The sequence below is a fragment of the Pleurodeles waltl genome, chromosome 3_1 (assembly GCF_031143425.1).
Source record: "Pleurodeles waltl isolate 20211129_DDA chromosome 3_1, aPleWal1.hap1.20221129, whole genome shotgun sequence".
In the NCBI taxonomy this organism is placed as follows: Eukaryota; Metazoa; Chordata; class Amphibia; order Caudata; family Salamandridae; genus Pleurodeles; species Pleurodeles waltl.
In genome coordinates, this window is record NC_090440.1 from 1,527,264,336 (window position 1) to 1,527,287,890 (window position 23,555).

The following is a 23,555-nucleotide window of genomic DNA, read 5'->3' on the forward strand; positions in this document are numbered from 1 at the left end:
ACAAGGAAAGAACTTGCAAACAACTGAGACTTTCCTTTGAAGTTTGCCAACTTCAAAGGACGAAAGGGGTATAAGTATTGTACCCAAAATCCCATACTTTTAGAATCTTTCTGGAATCAAGAGGAACCTCTGCCAAGGAGGAGAGCTAAAGAGCTGGAGGAGGAGGGCTGTCCATTTGCTGTGTTGCTTTGCTGGATAGGCCTGCAGTTCCAACGTCTGCCTTAAAAGAGAGCTAAGGGTGAACTTTGCTGTGTATCCTGCTTGAGAAACTTCTCCAAGGGCTTGGAGTAGAGCTTCCCTCCTGTTAGAAGTCTCAGGGATATCAAAGACTTCAGTTTCATCTTCCTACACCACTGTGAACTGTGTTTTGTGCTGTTCAAGGAGAAAAACCACAAAAATGCCGTCAACTACGCCGCTGGCCTGCAACGTGACCTGCTGACGCCGCACGGAGCCACATTGCCCCGCTTCACACCGCAACCCTAGTCTCACCAACACAGTCATCGGACAACTTCACCAAGCCACTACTTGCACCGCGACCTGGGGGCTCCACACTCTAGCATCACCTTGCTCACACTACAACCTAGGCATCCCCAACGCCACTCCTGCTGACACCGGCGCCGCTGCCTGCACCATAGCCTGTGGACACCACTAGTGAGGAACACAAAGCACCGTCCCGTCCCGCACCACAGCCCTGGTCCTCCGACACCAGCATCTTCAACTCCAGTGTCGTCAACAGACGTCCCTGCCTGCACCGCGACCCATGGACGCCATACGGAGCCCGTCCCGCGCCATACCGCCAACTTGGTCCTACCGACAACAGCCCTTCAGCAACAACGATGCCGATGCCTGCACTGTGACCTGGTGACACTGCATGTTGCACCGCCCCCCTTTACACCGCAGCCCTGGTCTCACAGACGCCGTCACCGAGCCGCTCCCTGCACTGTACCCTTTGGGCAGCGCACGTCATACCGCCCTGCTTCACACCACAGCCCTGACGGCATCCGTGCCAGCGCTCTCGACTTCATCAGCCCGGAGTTTGATCTGCAACGCGTATGACTTCAAGGGCCCGACGACCCCTGCACCGACTCCAGAACCGACAACGTGACACCAGCAATGCCGCTCTCCGGATCTCATCGCGGGGATCATGACACCCTACAATTCCAAAGGAACTGTTTGCGGGTCTTCCTGACAACGTAGCTGGCTCGCGATGCCGCAGCCAGCCTGAACTGTTGGTTTTGTTGATCATGACACCGTGATAGCTCCAGGTGGAAATATCGACTTCAAGGAACTGTATTTTTAAGTTATTTCTTGCAAAATTCATATATGTATTACTGTATGTTGGATTTTGCTCATTTTGGTCTTGTTTTACACAGATAAATATTGGCTATTTTTGGAAAACTGGTGTGGTGTCCTTTTGTAGTGTTTTCACTGTGTTACTGTGTGTTATGTGCAAATGTTTACACATTGCTTCTGAGGTAAGCCTGACTGCTCGTGCCAAACTACCAAGGGGATGAGCAGGGATTATCTGAGCAGGTATCTCCCTTATCCTGACTAGAGTGAGGGTCCCTACTTGGACAGGCTACAAACTGACTGCCAACTAGAGACCCCATTTCTAACATACACGTGTAGTTGTTTGCACAGTTTAAGAGTGTACCTTATACGGCGGTGTACAGCATTATACAATGTGCAGATGTGGTGGTGTATCCGGGTGTTATGGGTGTGTGCAACATATATTGGGTGTTGCATGTAAGGTTTTGTCATTGTGTGTGCAGTTTCATGGTGGGCCATGTACCACTGTGTATAGTGTTATACAAAGTTGAGATGCGATTGTAGGAGCAGTGTAATACAAGGGAGTATATGGTACATGTGTGGCTGTGTGCACAGGTTAATTGTACTATATTATTATACAATATGCAGACGCTGTTGCGTGGGCTGAGTAGTACGAGGGGGTGTAATATACGGGTGCGGTTGTGTGTAGTTTCATGGTGGGCAGTGTACTGCGGTGTTCAGTATTATACATTGTGCAGATGTGGTCGTCTGAGCTGTGTAATATGAAGTGGTTTAATGTAAATGTGTGGTTATGTGCACAGTTTTCAGTGTACAGCAGTTCTTAACTGGAACCGTTAAGGGGACACCGGCACTTCTGTTTCGGCATCAGGCAATTACTGTGAGCAAAAAAACACAGCTTTTGTACAGGTGGAAGAATTGTGGCCCAGCTATGGTGGGGGAAGAGTGGGCTGGAAGTAGACACTTACCCAGAAACAGAAAGTAAAAAGATAAACCAGAAGTAAGTGGTCACCTGGAGGGCTGGAAGCAGATGCTTGTCTGAAAGTAAAGGAAAATGGTACACCAGAATGAATAGTCACCCGACGGGTTGGAAGCAGACTTACCCGCATGTAGAAGGTAAAAAGGTTGCACTGGAAGTAAAGGTCAAACGGCTAGGCTGGAAGCAGATGATACACTTGCCCATGGCATGAGGGCAGAGGCAATTACAATGCACAGAATGTAGGGCACAGTGCTTATGGTTAGGGGCATTGAATGTAGGGCACAGTGCTTAAGGGTACGGCTATGAGCACTGAATGTAGGGCACAGTACTCATGGTTACATTAAGGAGGGCACAGGGTCACTGAGTAAAGAAAATAAATAGTTTATAAGGATCGCTTGTAAATTGCTAAATAAATTGCGGTCTATCAGTGTGGTCCAAGTTTGTGGGATCCAGGAGGGGGGGCCAAGTGGGGTGTGCCTCAGCTATGCAATTTAAATATCCATTTTTTTCCTTCAAATTTTCTGCTCGGCTTCCCACATATGTTAGCGTACCGCCAACAACTCGTTCACCATCACGAGGAGTAGCCAACAGGTGGTTCAACTAGTTGCACATGAAAGAATTCCTCCTCAGAGTGGGGAGTCCGAGTCCCCCGAAATGCTAAAGGGCGTGAAGAGGCTTCAAATTACAGCCCTCCCCCAAATAGCCCAAGAAGATCTGTGCGATATTGGGAGCCTCACTGGCCGTGCGAGTCTCCTCTTGGCCATTCAGTATCTGGACGGGGAGTCGCTAAGGGTACGGGCTCGTACTGAAGAAGCAGTACTTCACTATATGCCGATAATAAGCGGGCGACTCCTCGAAACCCGAGGAGGAGCCGTGCATGCTTGTCTTCGCATGCTCACACCCCCTCTCCGCTTGCTTGGCCCGCCCTCGTTGCACTCACTCGAGTACAGGAGTGAAGAGCTGAAGAAGGTGCCGTGTAACGGACCTCGATAACATGAGGCCTTTACAAAACCCCGATGCTGTGAGCCCCCTCCAGGGAAAATGAGAGAGGGGCAGCAGCGCAAAGCTGCGCCATGACCGTCCAGCCCCAGCCGTCCTGAGGCCGAGAGCACCCGCGCCATGAGCGGCTCCGCGCCGGAGCCCTTTCAGCTCCGGGATCTCTGCCTGTCGCTGCTCGGCACCGGCTCCTTCCTGTGCGACATGGCCGTCGACCTGTGGGTGGCAGGGAGCTACTTCAGCGAGGGCCGCTACAGCTGGGGCGGGCTGGTGTTGGCTCTGTTCGGCCTGTCGTCGATCTCGGTGCAGCTCTTCAGCTGGGGATGGTATCGGGCGGACGAGAGGCAGCGAGAGGAGACCATGGAGGCGACCCCCGCCCAGGAAGGCGAGGAGCCGGAGCTGTGCCTGGAGGACTTCACCTCCTACCGACTGCTGTCCTCCCCGCGCTGCCGGACCCTTCTGCACGTCTGTCAGCTGGGCTTCCTCCTCAGGTAGAGACCGTGGGGCGGGGCTGATGGCGCGTCCTTCAGCAGGTAGCTGTGGGAAAGCTCCCTGTCTGTCAGCTAATGTGACTAAGCACATGCTGTGTTTAGGTAAGAGCCGGGGTTTCTGGCTCTTTAATGCCCTTTGCTCCTCGGGTGACGATGAGTCCGTTTGAGTCATGGCACTTAGTGCTGAATATTTGATATATTAACCAGGTAATTGCTAGGTGCGGCAGGAGTATGTATGTACATAGATTATGCTACACCTCACGATGCACCAACACACTTTGTAAGTCGGTTGAACGCTGCTCTGGAATTCTTAGCGTAAGTGATTCAATCAAGCAATATGCAGTAATTCTGCATTTCTGCCAGTTCTGTGTGAGGATGTTAATGCCATATTTCCAAGTTATATCGATGTACTGTCATACATAACGAATATGAGAGCACTGAAAGGCCTCCAAGGATCCCAATAACCTATGGCCGTAGGCACATGACAATAATATTTTCTTTTTACTATTGTAGACAGATGTCCATCTTTCCCACTTTCACGTGGATACAAAGTAGTTTTGAAAATACCAGGCAGTTATCCACTAATTTGTGTTGGAATAAACTTTGGGCCTTATATGTTTTAAAATAAGTCACTTTGCCCAGTTTGAAAGCATAAACCAATAACAACCAAAACAAATATAACAACAAATGCAATAATAATAAAAATACTAAACTGCTAAAAACCCGAAGAGCCTCACGAGAACATGCATAAACAATACACACAATTCAAAAAAACACGCTACACACAGTTATATTGCAATAACTGTAGACATTTTAATTTTAAAAAAACCTATGTACAGCAAGATGTAAGAAACACAAAGTATTCAATTTTGCAACAAGTACTGCTTTACCTTTTTTTTTTTTTAAAGGTACACACATTTTGTACTTTGTTAATTTTTTTTGGGGGGGAGGTTTGTTCTAAAACTTAACACTTAGTATCTTTAGAGACATACTTCCAAATGTATCCAGGTGATACCTTGGGAGAAGTATTTTGCAGTCACTGCGTGATCAAAAAAGACTTGTGCATTGATTGTAGGAAAAAACAGTAGACTTGATTTTGGTCCCTTGTTCAAAATCTTCCAGACAAGTCATAGGACCTATTATATACATAAGTTACTGACTCATGTTCACCCAATGCAGCTTGGCCTTTTTCCTCTATACACGATTGTTTTTCCTTAGGGCACAGATGACACAACTGCTCTATTTTGTACCTTAAACAGTTTTTTAAATCCTTTTTTTGGGACCCATTCTGTAAAATAGCAACGTGGTCTCTAGTAGTATAATGATACCTGGAAGAGTTCATTCTCTCTTAGCTCAACTTACTGAAGTAGATGAATGGCCACCTCGCTGTACAAAAAGGAAAATTAGTTGGCAATTTGATTGTCTGGAGGCATTGTATGTTTTTTGCTTGGGCCCATTCCAACTCCTTTTGAGACACTCACTAACATTTGTTCTTTTTCTACTTACACACACTCACAAGAGCCATATATCTATACGCTGCTGGTATGCAGGCCTTTGCTGTGCACACCACTGTGCCGGTCATTTGTGCACCTACAATCATCCAGGATTAGACATTGCATCAGGCTCAAGCCTTACTAATAAACATAAGGAGTGGAGGCACTGGGGTACCCACGTTCCCCCAATAAAAATATGACCAAGAATAAGCAGAGTTAAGCCTCCTCTTCCCCCTGATCTCCCTCATGGTTTAAAAAAAACTCACACCGCAAAACATAGACAGGTCGCAGAGGCTGGACAAAAGAAAAAGGTCTGCATGACGACCCCTCCCCCCCCATTGGATCAGAACAAGGTTCCCAGCCACTCTTCTCCAAAACCATAGAGAGGAAAGGAGAAAAGCAAAATGGAAACGGAAGGGAAAAAGGGAAACGTGCATGTGGAATTCTCTGTGGGAAAGATGATGGCACGAAGCATGTCTCATGGTGAAATGTCCTAGGAACCAGAGTATTCTTACTGGAGGGCTTTGTTTAGGTGTCAGTGGTAATGCAGACCTCCCTCGATACAATTTGATACAGCTTGTGTCTAGAATATTTGTGGGCTGAGTGATGTGCTGAAGTTGAAAAAAGACATGTATAGATTTCTGAAGATTTTATGTATTGGGCTTTTGTAAGTGCAAAGCAGTTATTAAAGTCCCACAGCGGCAGGCCTCGGGTGTACTTACTGAAAAAGGAATTGTCAGTTAGCCCACCTAATGGGAAGAGAAAGTAGGTTTCATTTCCTAATTGACACTAACAGGATATCAGAGGTGGACAAACTTTGTGAAGGATTTTGCAAGTCAAAATTTGTGCACCATGAATTGAAGAAGAAGTAATGAAAGGAATGATATGAAATTGCCACGCTGCCACATCATCCTCACAGCGCTACATAAATGGATAATGCTGCTCAGTATACTGATTCTACACAGGGCTAGATTAGGCATTAAATCCTGTTTCTTGTAACTTTGATAACGAACATATGAAGACATGCAAGGGCAGCATCATAGTCTGTAATTTAGGTTGACGACTAGCATGCATTTAGAATGATACTTTTTAGTGCAGTGAAGACGAGGCTCTGTAACATTTGTAGGCATTGTCTGGTGGGATGTTGTGTCCAAACAAGCATGTGCTGACAATACAAGGTTATGTTTCCAAAGTGCGCAATGTGCACATCACAGCTGGTTTCCAGTAAATGCTATTTAAGGATTTCATCGTAGGACAGTGGCATGCGAGATGAAGAAGTGTTAACCAGGTGCCGAAAGCCCTTCTCAAATACCTTACCATGATTTTGTGGATGGATTACTGTTTCTGGCCAGTGATTAGAAATGTGGTTGGTGTTTGCTGGAACCTGTGGTCTTTCTTATTTCTGGAGATCCTATCTCCTCTGAAATCCTTTGATAAAGAGTGGACAGTTGTCCGGTCCCACATGTGGTAGCAGTGATTGTGAAGTGAGGGTGACTACACAACTGCCCATTCTAGTTGCAGGGAGTGACGGGCTGTGGAAGTGGTGCATGAACTTGTACTGCCTTTGAAATATTGAGGTACCAGCAGCTCAGGAATCTTTTCTGGCAAGATGAAAACAGATTATCTTGCTGTCTGTAGCTGTGGTTGTGAAAGTGGTTGGGGAGGAGACTACTCCATTCCCTATGCCTCAATTTTTGGAGATCACGTTTGGGCGAAAGTACTATATTCTAGCAAGGAGCATAACTCAAAAAAATCTGGCGAATTATTAACAGCATCGAAAGAAGCTCCCACATTGTGAACAATTCAAACATTACAGGACAATATGGGTAGCCTTTCTAAATGCCATTTCTTCCGGCTTCCAGGAAATAAAAAATCCAACCCACCACCAGACATACAGAACACCATCTTCAGAGTTCAAGATGAGAACAACTTGGACTCAAGCAACCAGACTGTTTGGGATAGTGCTCTTCGCGCAGCAGAGTCAAGATTTAAAGAAGATTTACTATCATATTTACCACCTCAAGTCTTTAGGCACATAGCAAAAGGATGTTGTGATGGTGCATCGGCGCCAAATAGCATTCATTTGGCTATTTATAAGACCAGCCCATCATTCTGGGCTGCCAAACTGTCCCCAGTTTTTAACCACATACTTCAGAGTAAACTGGTGCTAGATTCCGGGGGAGGCTCTATCATCAATCCCATCTAAAATGGGGGTGATAGGCCTCGGAATTACAGACTCATAGTGCTTCTCAACAATGAAGTCCACAATTTTGCCTCTTTGCTTCTGCAAGACCTAACGATGTGAGCAATTGACAAGGAAATAATTCCTATAAATCAAACAAGCTTTTGTTGAAGGACAGACACTATTACCAACATTCTACCTCTCTCCCGTACAATTGACCAACAATTGAAGAGGCGACTATCCTTAATCTTTGCTTTGTATAATTCACAGCTGCTTTTGACTATGTCCAAAGAAACAAGTTATACGCCAAACTAGTTCATTGGGAAATACCGTTTTGTTTTTTAGGGCCATCTAATTATACACCAACACATGGCCAGAAGAAAGATCGGTGAAGGTTCTTGTATCACAGGAAAATAAACACCCACAAACATCTGAAATGGGGATGCATTTTGGCCCTTCAATTATTCAATTGTTATTTGGCCTGTCTGACCCCAACCTGTCAATTCTCACCCCACTAAACTTGGTGGCCGACCACTGTCTAACATGTTATAGACAGATGATGTTCTACTTGCAAGCCACAGCAAAGTGGGTCTGCAAGTACTTACTGATGTTCTAGCACTGTACTGAATAACAAATGGAATGGAAATAAACCTACAAAAACCTAGTTTAAGGTGATTGAAAACAAAATTAAGAAAAATAAAAGTTAAACTAATTGAGAAAGTGGATGAGTACAAGTGACTTGGGTTGATCGTTGATTATAAAGGTTTGTTTCTGCATGTAAGCAAAAGCTTAGAGTGAAAGGATGCATACTCACAGCAGCATTTCCAACTCTGTAGGAAACACTTAGGGACAGATTTAATAGAAAGTGGCACAGCAGTCCCGACGCTCCACTTTTCTTGCGTCGCCCCTGCCCCACGTAACGACAGCATGGCTGCGTTATATTTACAATGTGGCGCACCATGGTGGTCATTTCCACAATATCATCATAATTCATGAAGCTTTTGTGGCACTTTGCTGGATTAGCTAGTGCAGCAAAGCACTAGGGGGGCCCATAGGTCACTATGGTCCTGTCACAGTAATGCCTGCCCCGAGCAGGCGTTAAAACTGATGGAAGAAATGTTGCAGTGAAATCTTGTAGATTTCAATGTGACATTTTTTGCGTCCTCCCTGTGTGGGAACGCCCCCTTGCATACATTATGCCTGGTGCGGGCATAATATTGCTCAAGAGTTTTTAAAGTGGCGCAGGGAAATGGCCCCCTTAATGCCACATTAGCGTAAAAAACAATTACGCTAGTGTGGCGCAAGGAGGCGAAAGGGCCTTGTAAATCTGGCCCTTAGGAGTTCCTTCCCTGACACCACTGGTGAAAACGGTATCTGCAAAATTGCTACCAACGTTAAAGTATGGGAGTGAAGTGTTGCAGGGTCTGTGCTCAATGTTGCAGGACAACATAGATTCCAAAACCTGTAGGTACCTTTTTATCTTGCCGAAACACTCATTGCCAATGCAGATACGTTTAGAGTTTGGTATGCTGAAGAAAACCATAGCTAGACAGGGGGCCTTCATAAAATCTGCCACAAATTAAGAGCAACAACACAAAAATCGCTTAACAAAGTGCTATGGCCTGAAATAACAAAGGGCCAGGAACATTCACCAGTGAGGATATACTTGAACATCTCTCTGCACTTTGGGACGCGCCAGTCATCTATACAACATTTACAAGATCACTGAACGGTGTGATGAAAAAACTATAACTAAACCGGGATAAAGCAGGACTGACAAAACAAACCAACACATGTATGCTGCTAAACAGTTGTATCATTTTAAGAGATTAACCACATTTTGGAATGAAATATCATCCTTTCTAAAACAAAACTTTTCGATTTAGTTATCTTTCATCATTTAACCATACTCTACAATGGTTTAGGAATAGTGAAATCATGACCAGCAGATTATGTTGGTTGGTAAAGGAAAACTTAACCCACTTGTTTATATACTTCCGACCCTTACGAAGGACAGGAGGGAGCTACTACGCCACCCCTTTATTCAGCGTAACATTCAATCATGCAGGCATGCAATAATAGCACGTTTTGATTTATCAGATACCATCTTTAACTGTCAGTTCACAAAGTTCTTGTTAAGGACTGAGAAGAGGATAAAGAATCTAACATGAATATCAAGGTAGGCAATCCTAGTAAGCCCTAAACTTTGTGAAGTTTCAGAAAAGGTCTGAGAACAGGATCCGGTTCCTTATGCACATTTGTTTAGAACGTCAGCCCAAGGAATGAGTAAACTTACCATCATAAAATCCTCTATGAACCGTAATCTATTACATTATCTTAGAATTTATGACATCACACACTTATGCTTTTTGACATTTTGATTTGTGTTTGAACAAGTATAATACTTAATACTTATAATTGTTTATCCTTGATTTGTATAGACCACGATTTGAATGAGTTATGCATACTAAAACGTGATTTCTCAATAAGTGATGCCTCCATTAACAACTGACTTTTGTGAAATGTTTGGTCCTTGTTCCATGTAGAGACCTAATCTTTGAGCCTCGTGGAGGTAACTTTAGCTTCTACAACCCTGGCTAACGCATTTAAGGCCCTATTAAAGTGGTCCCCAGTAATGAAAAGGCCTTTGCTTTTGAGTGACACTTGTTCAACTGTGCAGCGGTGTCTACCACAGATCTGGAACAACATCGTTGTTTCTACCAGGACCCTCCTAACCCTGCTGTAGTTCAGAAATGATCTGAAAACATATCTCTTTAAAGACATTAAATTACGATGTAGGAACAGTTCATTATTACTCGTTGATTCCATCTTTGCCTTTGACACTGTACCTCACGCCACAGCCTTATGCCTAGTTTGCACTAAACAAATACCACATGCATACTTACTGGACATTAAACCTTTACTATGTAAAGGTCAAATGCCACCAATGAAGGAGGAGGAAATCCATGTCCTTGTATAAGATCAACTAAATATAATTATTCCAAATGTTCCTAAAGTAGCTAGGCAAGAACCGCAGGAGGCCCCAAAAATCAAAACACCAGCATGGCTATAGATAAGTGCTGGGCTCGGTCATGCAGTTCTAAAATCTGAAGATTATAAAAATAACTGAAATTGAGGAATTAAATCCCAGGAATTGTTGATTTGTTATCAGTTATGGAAGAAGCAATCTTCTCAAAGCCCCCTGAAATCTACGTATGGTAAGGCTTACCCAAGGAAACCCAGCAGTACTGAAAATGTTCCTGACTTGCACTGAAACCATGAGAAACTAAATGACAGGGGAGATGGTAAATTACAAGTGCTCATTAAAGGAAAAACGACAACCAACCAACTGTGTGAGCCGGCTGCCTAACCTGCCTAAAATTTTCAAACATGGGTCACCGAAACATTTGAAAGTATTTTTTGCTTTACTCTTGTTCATTTTTCAGATTCATAGTTCCCACCCTGCATTTTCCCTGCCCCTCTCTTTCCTAAAGGCACCCTTTGGAATAGTTGTATTATTGGTGCCAACTCTTCCAATCTCTTTTGTTCTGTGCTACTGTCTTAGCTCTCAACAGCTTTCTTTTTCAGTATCAAGTGATCCATGGATATTTATGTGCTTGCACCTTGCCTTTCTTTTTATGCCCAGGGCAAAAGGCAAAATAGCCAACGAGTAGTATAGTAAAAATCTTGGAAAATTAAAGCAGTCGATATGGATCTAAATTGTAGCTGGAATGGGGTATTTTAGAAAAAATAAATAGATAGGTTCCACGTATAGTTGATAATATGTAGAACCTCTAGACAATAGTTAAATAACAAAAACATTTTATATCAAGCAATGGCAAAGCCAGTAGGCGGGCTGTTTATTTGGCATGCGGATTGAGTGTGTGCAAGCCATAAATACATCTGGTGACTAAAGAGCAGGCAAAGGCATCTGACAAATAGATGCTGCAGAAAAAAAGAGTCACTTTATTTAAAATGTTCTTTTCTGATCCTTTATCCACACTCGCTCCCCAGTGATACAAGTCTCCTCACCAACAGATTTCAGATGTAAACTAGTCCATCATGCATTCCAATGTAGGATGAAGGATAAACCTAAACAGCCAATAGAAAAACAGTAAGCTTAACTGGGCTGGACTTATCCAAGAGGCAACTTAAAATGTTTCAAGCCAATAGATACATGTTATGTACCAAAATAAGCCAATGGCTAACCCAAACCCCTTTATAGTAAGTACAGAATACAGGATGTTCTTCATAAATATCAGAAGCTTCATATATGTCAACCCTATCCTAAAAAGGAGGAATGATGGCTTGGCATAAACTAATGGTTTAGATCCTATAAAGCAGTGTTCCCCAACCCCCGGGCCGCAGACCGGTGCCGGTCCGTGGATCAATTGGCACCGGGCCGCCCGAGGAATTTCAACTTAATTTCACTGTGGCGGGCGGCCGAGGCGCAGAGCATTGCGCCCTCCCAAGCGGGCCACGGAAAAATTATCAGACATTTACCGGTCTGCGGCGATAAAAAGGTTGGACAACACTGCTATAAAGAACATAGGGACACAGACCCTACTAAAAAGGCTTGTAGTTTATATTCTGTTCTTTTTAATTTATTCTATATGTAGTTCATTTGAACCACACAAAACTAATGTAAAAATTCTAATTGCGTCATTTAAATCGCTCTGCAGAATATGTTGCGTCATAGTCCACACGAATGGCTTCAGGTTTTGTGCTAGTGCTTATAACAGTATATCAATTATATGTTTATGCGTCCCTGGCAGATCTCCTAATTGGGTCTCCATTGGTTGTCTTATTAGACGCTGCTGGCTGGAGCTACTTGTGGTTTCCAGAGTCGATACTACCATAAATATATCCTTGCTCGAAATACTCGCATTACATTTCTGTTTACTATTCGAGAAATCCTTGAAGAGGAAATCCTTTTAGAAAGAAGAAATTATTATGAAATAATACTGAAAGATTTATGAAAGCTTAGATCCTTCTGCTCTCTGAGATCTGATGGCATGTGGCACCTTGTGTGATGCCCTTCGTTCCCTGATCGTAGCATATGACACACATAAAACTGGTTTACCCCGAAATCACAATATTATATTAAGTACAATAAAGATGTTCTGCTGTAACAGGCTAAATATATTACAGGGCTGGAATATATGATGACCTCTGCTCACACATGGCATGTCTCATTTTGCAACAAGTTATATTCCACCTCCTTGATGCACTTGAGTAGCTCCTATTCTCTGATTAATCCAACAGACAAGGAGCTCTGTCATCCTCTGTTTTTAATTATATAACATAGGCGTACATTATTTGAAACACTGCTCATTGTAATTGCAGGGTGGCAGTCTGAGAGGGACATCCCCTAACTGATCGTTTGCCTGTTAAGTTTCTGAGTACAGAAATGTAAGTTACAAGATCAGAGTGTTCAGTAGCAAGTGCCTAAAATGGACCAGTTGCACAATGACAGTTTGCAGTTGCCCTAGACATGCACTCAAACAGGACAGCTGTTGTACAACTAAACAGCAAGTGACTCCCTTGCAAGTAGGATTTTGTTGTTACGCCTGGGTGAAACTCACATCATACTGTTGATCGAACTTTATCAGAAGAAGTGGTCTAAATTCACTTAACGAAGACGGACTGAATCATATAACACGCTTGAGAAGGTGACCAATAATAGCATGCGTGAAACGTGACTAAAAATGCTTAGTCTGCTTAAACAATAAACATGACTATATTAGTCACGTTAACCTGGCTTCCAGGAAACATTCTTACCATGGATAGACTTGCATAAGCCTGCTTATAGTGATAGTTAGGGGGGGGGGGGGAGGGCTCAATACTTGCTGCGTCTCATACCAGACCTTTCTGAGGACATCCTGAAATATTTCTTCAATTTGTCAGGTTTCACGAATGTTTGTTCCTTAATTAACACTGAACCATAGATCCGCCATGCCCAATGTGTCTGACTGGAGATGCCTGTGTGAGCCTTCAAGATGAACAGCAGGGTGGGTAGAGGGGGTTCTCCTCAGTGCACCTCACCCCTGACCTATTTGAAATAGTGGTAACAAAATATTCATATTACAAAACCCGTTTTCAAAGTATTTGACATTAAAACACTAAGATGTTGAACCAGTTCCAGCAACCCTGGTGTGCGTTTAACATGGCCTATCATTTTTCAAAATGGTCAAACATCTGCCCTCACTTATGCCTTTCTTTTACTTTCATTTTTTCATTTGCCCTTTCCAACTAAATAGAAGAGCTACAGCTCTAAAAAAGGTTTAGTAACTATGGCGAGTGTCTGGTGTCAGTGGGCAGATCGTTCCAGATTTCTTCTCCCAGATCTTGAATGTTCTGCCCACTGACACTCACCATAGTTATTTAACCTTCTGTAGAGCATTAAAGGCCCACGTGCCCAGAGTGCTTCGTTAAACTCACTATGCAAGGGAGTCCGTTTGAACTTTACGGCCCTCATTTGGCACTCGCTGTGTTCATATGTTCCCACGGTTTTATGTCGTGCATTCAGAGGCCTCTATTAAACCGTCCTTAAAAACACTTTAAAAGCCTTATGTTCCTTCTGTATACTGTTGGCCCTATTCACAAAGATATTTTCAAGCGTAACAATACGTTTTTGCCGAAATCACCTCCTGCAAGCAATTCACAAAAGGATTTTCTGGCAAGTGTAAGATCGCTTCACAATTGCAGGGTTCCCTCCAGGAGTGCGAGAAATCCCAGGAAAGGGGATGGGAAGCTGGCGTTACAAGAAACGATCTGTTTTCTACGTGTGCGAATGTCTACAAACGTACTTTTGTAAGCATTCTCAAACTGAAATGTAATTCCTTCCCACCGTGGAAATGGTCAGATAGTTACTTCAGCAAAGAGCTGGAGTAACTGCCCTTCCAGGATGGGACAAGGAAGGTTTATGTTTTTCTTTCAGAAAAAAAAAAGAAAAGGAAAAAGAGGAAAATAAACGTGCATTTGCGCAGTAGGCTCCATTCCTCCTGTTCGGCAATCTTAACCGTGAACATTTCCAGACCGGAGAAATTGGAACCTGCAGGAGACGTCACATGACATTCCCTGCTTCCAGCTCAGCTTTTCGGCATACTTGAGTGAACCGTAGCAGAATAAAGACAACATGCCCCAGTCACTCCTGTATATGTGTTTACTGATTGAATGTATCGATAGGTACATCCGTTGGTCAGTGCTAGTATGCAGTGGATTTTTTAAGTGAGCTTCTTAGATTACGTTTACGGAGTTTCTAAACTACTATAATAGGATTTTATATCTTCTACTGGTTTCGAATTTACTTAGAGGGACTGGCCATGTTCTTTTGACCATATGCTTGACGTATGCATTCTGCCTAACAGGACATAACTCTCCATGTAAGATTCTTTTAAACTGGGACAAAATATCTCCGAAAGCAGTCTCAAGCTTCATTATGTCTACACTTAATACACAATTGTGAAGTATGTTTTTTATTTTATGGGTAACATCCATTCACGTACATTGTATCTCACTGGAGCCAGTGATTAAAAAGGCTGTTTTGGAGACGGACACAAGGAGGGACTATCATGCACTTTCAACATTATCTGTGCTTCTTGTTCTCACTTCGTTCAGCCGTGGTGCCTGTCTTTTCTTCCCAACATTTGTTTCACTTTAAGAATTCCTGGACCCATGTTTTCCCGTTAACTACATCTATTTCTATTTTCATTCTAGCTGACCTTGCACAATACCTGAGGTCAGCTACTGTATGCTTTAGTGCACATTCTCAGGGAAAAAAGGAGGAAGCTGTGATTTGCACAATGCTAATTGTTTTACAGGCGGGGAAGCGCAAAGCATTGTGGGTATTGGCTCCGAAATATTAGTCACTCTTCAAACATTTGAAGTGACCTTTCTAAACCCGCATAATGGGCAGAAAGAATATCTGTCCATTGACAGAGAACACAATATGGATAGGCATATAAAACTGTTGATAGCAGATAAATCTAAAAGGAATTAAACACAGAGAAAAGATGGTAGCTGGTGTAAGAAGATGGAAAGTGCCCTGGAGACGAAACAGGAAGAAAAACAGCTATGGTAAGCTTAGAAAGAGACCGATCTAATGTAACAGAGAGAGAAAAAGATACGTCGGGAGATAGCAAAGGTAATTTGGAAAGAGCTGAGCGGGAGACAAATACATTTAGGAAGAAGGCAATGAAAACTTTGTTTGCTTACTTAAAGTTGGAGTCACATTTATGTAGTTATTTTTACATTGCACTCCACCTAGGAATGACATAACTTTGGCCCTGTTTGATGAAACGTCACAACATTTTGTTGAAGCTTGATTAATTGGCTTTATCTCCATCCTGGAAGGGCTCCTGAAGATCATGCAAGGGGCAAACCATTATAGGGATGTGAGTGCCCTAAAAGTGTCAGACTCCATATTAATCAAGTAGAGACATTTTTTTTCCTGTGGCAAAAAAACGCTGGATACTTGAAGAAGGTAAAGCAGCCTGGTCCCAATTGCAGTCCTTTTTTTTGTTGTTAATATCAGGTCAGTAATTTCTGCAATAAAGCAAAACCTAAAGGTCGAAAGATGGCAACAGATATCTTGTCAGTTGGGCATCATCTTTAATTTGACAAGCGTCGCTCCAGATAAGTGTACAAAGGATGCACACAGACAATCCAGTGTGACCCCCTCCACCCCCCCTCCCAAATCCAAAGATTCAGCACTGGAGTGGAAAACAAGCAATAGACTTGAGGGAACCTGGTAGGGGTGAGGCACTTATTTGAAAAACAGTGGGTCCTCAGTCATAAACAATAGTTCATGAATCAAACAACGATGTATAAACTCACATCTCTAGGATTACAGAACAGTTTCACCACTGGATGGAGGTCAGAAGCCATCCACACTGGAGTTGACAGCAGAGAAATAACACAAGCCAAATAACCACAAAAGACCATGCCAAGATGGAGGGGCTGCGAATGAAGGGACATAAGAACAACATCAAAAGGTAAAAGCAGAGAGAAGCTGAATGTGACCTAGAATGACGCAAATAAGCCAGTCAATAAACACCGTTGCTAGGCCTTAAGGATTCAGTCTTGTCTTTTTAAGCTGTCTCTTCTGCTGCCGAACCAGAATCGGAATGATCACCATCCTCAAAGTGTACTAGTGTCTCTATAGTGGATCAGCTAATATCTATGTAGGATTGGACGTGATGCTACTTGGAATGACGTCCTGTAATACTGTTAATCCTCAACCTGCAGAAAGAATCTGCTTTCTGTATTTGCGATAAACCCCAAATGAGTGCTAACGCAGGCCTGCCTTTGTAGATCATGCTTTTTTATGAAAACACCTGCCTGTCGCTCTCCCTGGATGTGTCCATGCCCCCCAACAATCATCTGGTTCTCACTGATCTCTGACTAATGCTGACAGATCTGGATGCCACCTTGAGTGTCCCGTAGGACATGGTAAATGCTGACCCCTAAAATTGAAAAATAAAGGCATGTCCCCGGATGAACAAAATGTTCTCCTTCATTCTGTTTTTGTAGGTACTCAGTTCCTTAGATTGCCTGCAATCCAGGAGATCTGATGGGCTGGCTGAAAACTGATTTTCTTTCTTCCTTCAGTCATTACAGGATGTTAGGAACTCGCACCTGCATCATGGTAATTGTTCAGGCATGTTGAAGTCAATAGAAAAAGTATTGTTTGACCACAGGGAGGATCTGCTGTTCCTCCGAGGGGTATAAAATCAACCTAAATTTGTTGCCTTAAAAAAGATCCTGTATTTTTCAAATGAGTCACAGATGCGCCATTTTGAATTTTCAGTGACAGACCCTCTATTCTGTGACTGGATCCAGTGGAATGTGACATGAGCACAGAGATAGCCTGCTTTGGCCTAAGACCGTGCACAGGAGGTTCACTGGGAGAGGGCCTATGTGTAGGACTTGGTTACATGCCACACTCGGTTTCCAGTGATGACATTGCAAAACTCTTGCAGGTTAGTGGAAATGAACATGGCCTATATTATATATCCCTACTAAAAAGACTGTGTGTGCTGCATTTAAAGTATATCACACAAAATATATTGGTTTTGTATGCATTTGTCCCAACACGGTCTGTGGGGTCCACATCAATCCAGGTTTTCAGGATATACTCTTAAAACATTTGTATACAGTGAATCTAAATGTAACATATTCAACTAGTGGTTATCTTGAAAACGTGCCCTGGATCTGACCCTCTTGAACTTACTTTTAACACTCCTTGCTCACTATAAACAACATTGCTTAGCCCAGGTATGAAAGCCAATCTCTTTTTAAATGAGTTCCAACATTGCATCAGTTTGGTCACTGCATTAATTTAGGAGCCTCTTCCCAGCAGTAAAAGTAACAGTACGTTTAGAATGACTAGAGTACTATAGTTTTCCTGTTGGGACGTCTGACGAAGCCACAATTAGTGTTCGGCACCTACTGTGACTGACAAGACTGTAGATGTCTTATGACCTGTGTGCCTGAAGGTCAGTGACTAAGCACGCTAAGTGGAAGAAAGTTCCAGTAGGAGCCAAGAGTAGTTGTGGAGAGCTACAGAGTGGACAATGGCCTTGCACACCCTAGAGGGAGGAGTGAATGGTTGTGGTTCCTGCTGTAGTGCTTTAGCCTGGAAGGGACCTCTTTGGATATTGTTCAGGACCCTTGGTGACTCGTAGGACAAAACAGTGCAGCTATAGGTCAGTGTCTTCCTGATTTCACAAATTCTCTACGAGCTAGATGTAGCTGTGAATAGAGAGGTGCAGTGTACAACCTGGATTCGCCAGAGTCGTAGTAGAGAACTAAGTGCACAATGTGAAACAGGCTGGCAATGTAAGGCCGATATCCCATGTGAGTGAGAATATACACAGATGGTGTGCCTAAATGTTGTTCATGTTGGCCCCTTCAGATCTCACCAAAAGCCAAGTACTAAGCAGTACTTTCCACAGAGGGATTATTGATATGGCAAACCATTCTGGACTCCAGAAGGAAACAAGAGCACTAGCCACAAACTCATGTGACCCACATTTTAACACTGATTTATTGTTTTCCCCTAAGGTAAACGAGAGATGGCCCGAGATCTCACCAAGGTAGGTGAGAGGGACTTCTAGATCTTACATTGAGAGATAATGTGACCTTTCAGTGTAGTACATTAAAAAAAAATGAACTTAGAGCTCATCACATGGCGATAGAGAGCTACTAGAGACAGTTCTTAGTATATAAAGGAATGCCTGATATTCAGTTTAGAATTGAATACTTGTCATGCAACCTGATTTTCCAACCATCTGGGGTATGACTGCTACATACTCGTTTATTTAGGTTGATTTTCTACCTAAAGTCAATGAGATGGTCTGCGCTGAGGCCTACTGCAGCAGCAATTTGGGATTTGAGACATAAAGGATTATGTATGACACACCCTGCTGTGTTAGTGTTTGTTTTCATAAAGGATGTTTGCCTTGGGCAATAGGATGTGGTTATTTGCTTATACAGCACACAGAACTTAACATAGAACCAGTTTCATTTTGTTATATGAGAACAACTTTGTTTGGTTTCCCAAGTCCTACCAATTACAGTTTAAATAAAAACGGGGCTTGTTTTGTTTTGACCGAGTGGTTCAGAGCAGAAACTTTTAATGACAATTTTTGTCTGTTGCCAAAGAACTTGGAAGGGTAGAAGTGTCTAGATAAATAATTTGCTGCTGGTTGGGCAGAGCAGTGTCTCGCTGCCTGATCTAGTAGTCCCGGTACGAGGCATGGGTAGCCTCCCAAAACGCAGCTTCTTGCGAAACCTAGCAGCACAAGTATTCAAGCATGTTAGCTCGATCCTGTTTGGAGATGCACAGTTCAGTGAAAACACAAAGATTCAGGTGACATCCATCATAAAAGGGTGGGTGCCAGGTACGAGGAACTGGAGTTACAATATAGAACGTTTTCACCCAGAAAATAAACACACATAAAGGCAATGGAGGGATCAACAACTATATACCAAATAATCCACATTCCCTCTTGGAGACATACAGAAATTTCTGTTTTTCCAAACTCTGACCACCCAAGGATCTTCGCAACAGCATCATCCCTCAAAGATGGTTCATTTGAAAATTACATGAACTCATTTAACCCCCATACAATTCCTGTTGAAAGAAGAACTTCTTTAGCTGCTGGCACGTTTGCTTGCCTAACTGCAGAAAACTAGCCCCTTCTACTAATGAAACTCACATTAAACACCACATACAGAAGATATAGCCAGCTATTGGCCCAGAACTTATCTCTGTTTCCATGAAAAGAAGTGCCTGAAAAGGCCATAGCAGTACATCTACAAGCCCACATTGAGCAACACCACTTCCATCGCCCTCTGTAAACCTTCGATCTAGATTCTTCCCTGTATTTGTAACTCCTCCAAGTTGATGACACCCATTAGATCATGTACAATTAGGAACTCCAGTCTCCTAGTCCTCTAGTATCCATCAGTGTCCATCAACACAGTTGACCACCATACCTGATCTATTTTTACACATGGGCATAGGCTGCACCATCCTGCAGTACTCCAGTTCCTTTCTTTCTAACAGACTGTAACAGGTGTATGTGCAGTCTTCAAAGCCACCCCCTTACAATTCACTTGTATAGTCCCTGTCAGCATAACTAAACGGTGGATTTTCGTCCACCAAAATAAAGGCAGCATCCAACAATAACTGAAGGATTAATTAGAAAAAGTAAAGCACCATCTAAGACCTAGCTACAATCATGAATGTCCATACTTTACCTCTAACTTAATCCATTAGGTATGTGTTTACCCTCTCTGCATTGCCGTTTCTGACACTGATAAAATTCACCACTGTGTTCCTAGAAGGATGCTCCCAAACACTCCCTGTGTGAAAAACAATAAAATCAATTACAACACGCATCAGATCTAGACTATCTGCACTAATTAAAACTTCAAAAAATGAAAAGACCTGCTTCCGTTCCCCCAAAACACTACAGGCCCTGGTTCTTCCAAATAGGGTTGAAAGAGCTGCTCTCCTTTGGGGCGTAATGGACACCACTCTTCTTCTACAGGAAGCTGTCGACATTGCTCTATGCCTTATTGAAACATGACCACATCACCCCTGTTGAGAAAAAGTCTGTTTGGCTCCATCTGCCAATTAGGATTCCATTGAAAACATCTTGTTTTTCTACCAACTCACCCTGGAAGGTTCAGGTTACTTCGCCAAGAGACTAGCTAGCTATACCTCATGACTCCTTTTCTACAAAGGGAGGAAAGGTGGCGAGGCCTGTAACTAGGAAGAACTACAAAAGACACTAGCAGACCTTCTCTATCTATACTTCAAACCATTCACTCCATCACACATAACTTCAGATAAAAACCGAATAACTAAGTTATGTTCAGCCTGACATTTGACCACAGCCATTCTAAAACCTACGACAAAGGAAGTAAACTTCACCCTTGACCAAATGTGACCGCACCAGAACGCCAGAGAAAGTTTAACACCAGGGTCTTCTCTTCTTATGTGATGTCCTGCACAGGCTTAAAACGTATGACCTCGGCCAGAGACCCGGAACTTACTTCTACTCCTGAATGCTGCACTTTGGAGCCTTATTTAATCCCTGTCCTAATGCTACCTTGGTTTCTCTCTCTGCGTCATTAGGTTTCCTTTGCTTCCATAAACATAAATGTAATTTGTTTATGGTCTTGTACTCCTGACATATGTTTTTGTTTCACGGCTTTCTGAAGTTAGGTAACCGCAATAAAAGTGCTTAATGCAAAATATTGATGGAATAAGTAATTGCTGTGCATGAAGAATAAATGCTCTTAATCTCACTAGCTCCTTTTAGTCAAATGCTCATTAGCTACAAACTCCCACTGACTTCTCTCTTTCAGGTGTATGCATGCTCTGGAGGTGGGATTCCAAGCCTACAGAAAAGGGGCAAAATATCCGGCATATAGCTACTATGCTTATTATCTGACACATGACATAAGCATGCTCCGGCTGGTTGAGACATTCATCGAGAACGTGCCTCAGCTCACATTGGTTCTGTACATTGTTCTGTACAATAATGGAGCGGCTACTTACCAGTGTGAGTATGATCTGCTAGATGGTTTTTATTTCATACAAGTATATGGTAGCTACATGTTTATTATGAAACAACTAGGTTTTATTTAAAGGCTGACCGGGTGCTCTGAACTAGAGAAAGCATTTGCCATGCCAATAGGTCTGGCTTATGACTGAATAAATGGGTTTGGTTACTTAACATATCATCACGCAGACACTGTAACTCATCTTTGCATTCATGCATCTATTCCTCCATCCACTGACTCACTTTTGCATTCACTCTCTGGCACAACCGCAATAAAACTCTTACAAACTAAACAACACATGCAAAATAAATGAAAAGCAAACAAGTAGAAATAGAAACCATACTGTGTCTAAACGCGATGACTCACTCATTCTTGCTATCTTTCTCTAGCACCACCACAATGAAATACACAGAAACTCAACAACACGTGGAAAATAAATTGAAAGAATACAAGCATGTAGGAAAATGCCTCTTTTTGACATGCTTAGCCCCCACTTTTTGCCTGGTATCGGATGTAATTCAGACTGAAAGTGCACTGGGTTCATGCTAACCAGGTCCCCAGTGCCAGATCTCTTTCCCAAAATCACACAGTTGTTTCCCCAATTGCCAAAGCCTTTAGAACCCTCTATAAGTCCCTACTAAATAGTACCTCTGGTACCTAGGGCCTGGGGTACTAAAGAAGGTCCCTAAGGGGTGTAGCACAAATTGGGCCACCCCAAGGGACCCCTCACCAAGCACATGACCGGCTGTCATTGCAGGCTGCGTGTCTTGGTGCAGACAAAAGTGACAACATGACATGGCACACAGCCTATGTCCCATGCCCCCTAATACTGCATGCAATATACGTAAGTCACCCCTCTAGCAGGCCTTACAGCCTTAAGGCGGGGTGCATTATATCACATGTGAGGGCACATCTGCACAAGCAGATATGCCCCTGCTGTGTCTTTGTCGATTCTCAGACATAGTGAAGCCATTTTACATGCATTTGCTGGACATTGGTCAATACGGGTGCATGTATTACATATATTTTTTTACTGTAAGCTTGTGGCAGACAGTTAAGCCCATAGAGCCTTCCGAAGCAGTTCTAGCAAGAATTATTACAGTGCAATTAATCTACTACTTGTGTCTGTCTAAAGGAGTAACCAACACCAAAATCCTTCCATACAAAGATAATAAGATTTCATGTACTGAAATACCTGACTGCAGGCTTTAACGTGGTGCAAAAACAATCCTCCCTAAAGGTCTATTGACTTTAACCTATATCTGACATAGAGGGCAAAACAGCATACTGCATTTGTTTTAGCTGTACACAATTAGCAGTTTAGACCTACGGCACCAAAATACCTTATCATAGTGAACAGTTAAGGTTATAGCTGTTATCATTAGCTTGTCACCTTTACCAATTCGGGCTTACTGTATTGGGTTTAAGGTTTACCACATGGCAAACACCAGGCATGTACTGTAATTTTGTATACTTTTGCATTAATAATCCCCCCTTGTCTTTAACACTTTTTTACTATTGATAAGTCAGGTCTTCTTGCTTGGTCATAACTTTTTATTATAAAGAGGTTACACATAACAAATCTGATGTAAATCTTCCCCAGTGAACCGACAAGCCTTATAGCCTTTACCACTGGCTTGATACTATAACCAACATAGGCCTTCTGAAGTATGCCTAAGCTAGCAACCATCATGTATACAGTTATAAAATAAAAAATATGTACAAAATTACAGTTGGCAAAACAGTATACAATCCTTTCTTAATATGGTAATCATCTACTCCATGGGTTTGTCAGAGTGGGTGACAAACACCAAAACCCTTGTCTGCTACATATTCTGTGAGATTACATGTAACAAAATACTTGTCAATAGCCTTTTACTCAATGTGATAACCCATTGTAAAGGTCTACTGGCTTTCACAAATACCTTTCACAATAAATAACTTGGACCTATTAACTTTGTCATAAGTTTTTGTAAGAAACATATCATGGCATTGAACATAACCTTTTCCAGTGCACCAGTCAGGTCTCTAGCTTGTCACCATAA

General features: G+C 42.7%; 1 protein-coding gene across 1 annotated transcript in view; it reads left to right on the forward strand.

The window, feature by feature from the left end:
* The first annotated feature begins 3,028 nt into the window (after nucleotides 1-3,028).
* XKR8 (XK related 8) overlaps nucleotides 3,029-23,555 on the forward strand; it is a 39,515-nt gene continuing 18,988 nt past the window's right edge. Inside the window, exons 1-2 of the mRNA XM_069225110.1 lie at nucleotides 3,029-3,753; nucleotides 21,313-21,509. Of these exons, the coding sequence (XP_069081211.1) occupies nucleotides 3,386-3,753; nucleotides 21,313-21,509 (565 nt within the window). The 5' untranslated portion in view covers nucleotides 3,029-3,385. The remainder of the gene's footprint in view (nucleotides 3,754-21,312; nucleotides 21,510-23,555) is intronic.